Source organism: Eurypyga helias, unplaced genomic scaffold (genome assembly GCF_000690775.1).
Source record: "Eurypyga helias isolate BGI_N326 unplaced genomic scaffold, ASM69077v1 scaffold13212, whole genome shotgun sequence".
Taxonomy (NCBI): Eukaryota; Metazoa; Chordata; class Aves; order Eurypygiformes; family Eurypygidae; genus Eurypyga; species Eurypyga helias.
In genome coordinates this window covers 1,482-6,703 of record NW_010236661.1, presented here as the reverse complement: position 1 = coordinate 6,703, position 5,222 = coordinate 1,482, and the positions used below count along the sequence as shown (strand labels likewise).

Genomic DNA, 5,222 nt, shown 5'->3' with positions numbered 1-5,222 from the left:
GGTAGCTGGCTAGCGCCGTGTCCATGACGGCGGTGCTGAGGTACCGTCCGGTGCGCGGGTCCACCCCGGTGGGCAGAGGAGCAGGACCAGCCCAGGAATCCCAGCCACCAGCACCAGGCAGGCGGCAGCGGTGCAGGCCGGCCCAGCCCGGGCTCAGGGCTCCTCGTCGGTGATGTCCGTGATGCTGCTCAGCAGCGCGGTGAAGGTGGGACGCTCCTCAGCCTTCTGCCGTGGGACAGGGGGGTTTGCTGGGGCTGCCCCACCACTCCCCGCACCCCAGGGGAGCCGCAGAGCTCTGTCAGCACCCCCCAGGGCAGCTGGAGGTGATCAGCGAGGGCGAGAGCAACTTACCTCATGCCAGCAGCTGTACATGATGGCGTAGACCCGCTCCGAGGCCTGCTGCGGCCGGTAGAGGCGCAGGCCTTGGATGACATGCTCAGTCGTCTCGCTGTTATTAAACCTTTCGTACGGCATCTTCCCCAGAGAGTAAACTTCCCACATCAGAACGCCTGTTACAGGAAACAGCAGGGACGGTTGATGGCACAGAAGTGCCTGTGCCTGAAGCTGGTTTGCAGAGGAGCTTGCTGTTGTTGGGGCACCCTCTCTTCCTGACCTCCGAGTCATTAATGCCGTACTCTTACCAAAAGCCCAGATGTCGGACTTGCTGCTGAACTTGCTGTACAGAAGCACTTCAGGGGGAGACCACCGCACTGGAAACTTTGACCCCATGGAGCTTGTATACTCGTCATCTAGAACATACCTGCAGCAGATAAAAGGATCAGGGTGCCTGTCTCGGATTTCGTATTTCACTCCTCCATGCAACCAACCAGGCCCAGAAGGAATCGGCGGAGTGACCGGAGGTTTCATTCCACATGGGTTTCAACAGGCAGAAATGTCCCTTTGCAAACAAGACTGGGGAAGGGATAGGGTGAGGGAGCAGCATAGCAAACAGGATGTGGAGAGAAAGCTGCAGCCAGGAGACTAGAGGTGGGGGAAAGAAGCAGCAAAGAGAAGGGGGGAAAGGGATGAAGGAAGTAAGAAAGGGATGGTGGAAAGTGGAGAGGCAGAAGGTTGAGCTGGCTAGATGAAGCGGGAAGAAGGCAAAGGAAGAGCAGAGCTGGAGGTTGGTGGGGAGAAACACTGAAGTGCGGAAGAGACTGAAGGAGAAACGGATTGAGACAAGAAGGTGACACAGACCTGGAAAGGCCAAAATCTGACACCTTCACAATTCCTTGGTCATTCACCAAGCAGTTGCGAGCAGCCTGTGGATGGAGAGATGGAGACTGTCACTCCTACCTGCTCCTGCCTCTCCCACCCCCTTGCACCATCTGGAACATCATTTGCCCCCACCCACCTAACACTTTGCCCCACTTTGTCCTGCGGGTTCACCTGGATTTGGGCAAGCTACAAAGTCCTCAGCAAAGACAGCAAGAGAGGCTTCCAGGCACCCTGTTTATCTGCAGGGGTGCAACTTCCATGGTGGGATTTTGCCTGGACAAAGCCGCACCAAAAGGGGATCAGGTGCAGCACGTGTCAGGGCTGCGAGCTGGCAGTGCCAGCCCAAGGCCTGACAGACTGCAGGCTCAGCTCGTCATGGGGGTCGGGAGCTCCCTCTTCATGCCTGAGCCAGCAATGCTGCCGGTGCTGCCTAACCCCAGCCTTGCCCTAGCCACAGATGCCTTTCTCATCCCCTGGAAAACTGCCTAGTCCGGCCCTTTCTGCAGTCTCTGCCAACTCGCTGCCAGCAGTGACTTCAGAGGATCCCACCCATGCTCAGAGGGGCAGAGAAGCTTAGAGGGATGTTCTGCAGAGAAGGCTACGGAGCTGCCTCTCCTCATGGTGATGAACTAGCTGGGCCCTGTCTAGGATGTGCTGTAGCTGTCACTGAGCTGGAGATGTGTCCTTCACCCACAGCCCTACCAGGTCTCGGTGCAGGAACTGCTTAGATTCCAGGTACTCCATAGCTTCACAGACGTCCTTGCACATCTCCAGCAGCTCGGCAGGCTGGAACCGCCGCCGAGTTTCCCTCAGGAAGTTCAGGAGGCAGCCGTTGGCCATGTACTCGGTGATGATGAAGATGGGACGCTGCTTGGTGCAGACCCCGTAGAGCTGCACCAGCTTCTCATGAGATAGGTTCCTGTGTTGGGGGCAAGAAGGGCAATTCTGAGCATCTAGGCAGCCAAGCAGCAAAAGAAGCATTTATGAATAGAAGAAGTTTGGGAAAAGAAGATGCTCCTGGCCCAGCTGATGGAAAAGCTCAGTGGGGAATCAGCACGAAGGCAGCAGGTTCTTGGATGCATTTTGCAGAGTGTGAGGCTGCCTGAGACTGTCCCTCCCATCACCCAGGAGTGATTCTGCAAGGCATATCCAGCACTGACCTGCAGGCTGCTCACCACTTACATCATGACTTTGGCTTCGTCGATAAACTCATCCTCTGACATGGAGCCCTCCCTGATCATCTTGATAGCGACATCGTACTGGCCTCTCCATTTCCCGTACTTCACCACACCAAACTGCCCTGTCCCCAGTTCCTTCAGGAAGGTCAGATCCTTCGGGTCAATCTCCCATGACCCTAGGGGAGAGAGTGCAAGCATAAATGGGGGTGCAGGTGACCTCCCTGCAGGCTGCTTCCAGTCCCCTGGTCTAGCAAACCCAAGATGCATGCTCACAACCATGTGCTGCCTGAAAACCATCCCAAAAAATCCATGGAATCTGAGATCTGTTCCTCCACGGGATGGGGAGCGAAGTAGCTTGTGGCCTCTCTTGGTCAGTACTGTCGCCAGAGGGCCAGTGAGTGTCAGGAAGTGATTCCTGGGAAGGCTGTGAGCCCTCTTGCCATGGGACAGCCAGGATCCCAACCCCGGAAAGTTACTGCTGGTAGAGATGGACCCTGCAACCAGGGAACTGTGAGGTAGCCCAGCCAACTTACCGTAGCCGAGGCCAGCTGTGGAAGGAGCACTTTTCTGGTGTTGAGACACGGGGTACTTCAGTCTCGATATGAGCCCTGGAACACAAAAAGGTAGATTGCCACACTGTGCTCACCCACCACGTTCCGGCAGGGAACACAAGCCCCCTGCCTTTAGCGCAGGAAGGTGAGGATACTGTCGTGACAGTAAAAGCACTGCTGGCCTCGCTCTGTGCCCCCCACTGACCGGCAGAGTTGTGCTGATGGTACGTGATGAGCTCCGGGATGGTGTTGAACAGGTGCTTTTCTGCCAGGTAATACTGGTTCTGGGGGGTGCAGCATACAACGTAATGGCGGATTGTGCCTTGGGGGTCTCTGGAGAGACAGTACGTGGGGTCAGTGGCATGGGGAGGACAGCCAGAGGGTGACAGGTCCCCAAAGGGGCCTCTGAGGTAGGGACAAGCTGTTCTTAGATCTGCTTACACAGAGGACTTGGCATAGACGGAGACAGTGTATTTCCCTGTCTTGCTGGTGGAGTCTCGGACAATGAAGCCCCCTTCCTTACCCTAAAACAGAAAGGGGAGAGAGATTGGGGCGGCTGTGGGGAGGTGTGATGGTAACAGGCAAGACTTAAAGGGAGTGGAGATCACAGCATGGCTGGATGGGGTGCGATAAGTCAGAGGAGTCCTACTTCCAGTCCCTGCCCAGGGGGCCACCTCCTGATGTGACGGCCAGGAGGAGGTCATGCTGGGGTAGAAACAGTTCCTGGGGCTGTGGGGGCAACACTCCCCTCCCAGCGCAATCCAGGGTAGGTCCCATGCTGGACACAACATGACGGTAGCCCACGAAGGGCTGGACCCAGCCTTGGAAGCCAACACTTACCTCCTGTTTCAGCAATTGCTCCGCTTGGCTCCGAGTGATATTCTTTGAGTACCACCTGGAACAGGGATACAGTCATCAGGGAGATAATTGCAGCCATTGATGTACCCAGCCTGGTCTGACCTTGGCTCAGCCAGGACAGACGGTGGAGGGAGCAGGGATGGCTGTCACGGAGCCGGAGACAAAAGGGAGAGTGGCCCAGCCTGGCTGGGCTCACAGGCTGTGTAGGTTAACAGAACTGAACGCGAGAAGTCTCTGACCAAGCGCAACTTGCCATGCATCCTCTTACTCACTCAAAGATCTCCAGGGAATTTCTGGTTTCAGTGACATAGTTGCTGGGGATGTATCCTTCCCTCCTGCAGAGAAAAGGGGCTGGTCAGAGGGGGACAAGAGGAAAGCAGGCTCCTGTCCCAGAAGGCTGACTAGAACCTCTCTCAAAAACCTTGGTGCAAACCCATTTGGGTTCATGCTTGGGCAGGCAGAGAGGCAGGCAGGGAGGCAGCCGGTCCTAACCCTGCCATGCTGAAGAGATGCATTTGCCCACCAGTGCCTTGGCACCAGGAGAAGGCACTGTGGCAGGGTGAGTGCTGCAGGCAGTGGGAGCTCTTACCCGTTCTTGTCACGGGCTTTCCACCACGGCAGGTGGCTTTCCTCCAGGATGAAGTACTCCTCGCCCTTCTGCAGTTGCAGGTCCTGGGTGTTCATCGGCAGGTAGTTGTAGAGGGCCACCACCTTCTTCATCTCGCCTGCTGTGCTGGGGGCCGGCTCGGGGGGCAAGGGCTTCATCACCATCTTCCCCAGAGCGAGGGAGAGTGCGGGACACGGTGAGGCTGGCAGACACGCTGTATCCCAGGCAAGACCCTCCCCAGGCCTGGCAGGGCAGTGGGCTCAGGCCAGGTCAGCGCAGTGCTCATCTCAGCTCCCACATGTACCCACACCAGGAGACTAATCCCCTCCTACAGCTTTTTACTGCAGCATTTCCCCCATGGAGACCCATCCTCACAAAAGAGAAGTGTTTTCTTTCTACCTTTTGGCTTAACCCATGATTCCTCCACCCTACAGCAGGGCTTCTCTATCCCCTCAGCCCTCCCTGGGGAACATCATTTGACTTTCCTCCAGGCCTTTGGGCTCCATCCCCTGCTGCCAGCTCCCCTCCCCTCAGGGCACCATCTGGCCCTGACCTGCTGATCTCTGAGTGCCTCGTCAGTCATGGAACAAGTTGCCTTTTCCCAGAGAGACCTCTCCTTAAGCACCTTGGAGCAAACCCACATGCTGACACTGGCCCTTACCTGGTCCTCCTCAGGAGTTGGGGGAAGAGGCTTCTTTGTCTTGCGATGCGACCGTCCAACTTTTAAACCTTCAGAACAGAGAAGGGACTAAGGTAAGAAGAGATCCCCGGCATTGTGCTGCGGTGGTTCCCAGGGGCTGGGGACAGGGC

The 5,222-nt window shown here is 56.8% G+C and overlaps 1 protein-coding gene across 1 annotated transcript in view; it reads right to left on the bottom strand.

The window, feature by feature from the left end:
• Positions 1-153: 153 nt before the first annotated feature.
• The window catches only part of BTK (Bruton agammaglobulinemia tyrosine kinase), a gene marked incomplete at its 5' end in the record, with an annotated part of 5,244 nt that continues 175 nt past the window's right edge, over positions 154-5,222 (bottom strand). The window contains 13 exons of the mRNA XM_010147177.1: positions 154-225; positions 352-509; positions 642-760; positions 1,198-1,262; positions 1,921-2,137; positions 2,401-2,572; positions 2,930-3,004; positions 3,153-3,280; positions 3,389-3,471; positions 3,788-3,842; positions 4,078-4,140; positions 4,395-4,576; positions 5,074-5,152. Of these exons, the coding sequence (XP_010145479.1) occupies positions 154-225; positions 352-509; positions 642-760; positions 1,198-1,262; positions 1,921-2,137; positions 2,401-2,572; positions 2,930-3,004; positions 3,153-3,280; positions 3,389-3,471; positions 3,788-3,842; positions 4,078-4,140; positions 4,395-4,576; positions 5,074-5,152 (1,468 nt within the window). The remainder of the gene's footprint in view (positions 226-351; positions 510-641; positions 761-1,197; positions 1,263-1,920; positions 2,138-2,400; positions 2,573-2,929; positions 3,005-3,152; positions 3,281-3,388; positions 3,472-3,787; positions 3,843-4,077; positions 4,141-4,394; positions 4,577-5,073; positions 5,153-5,222) is intronic.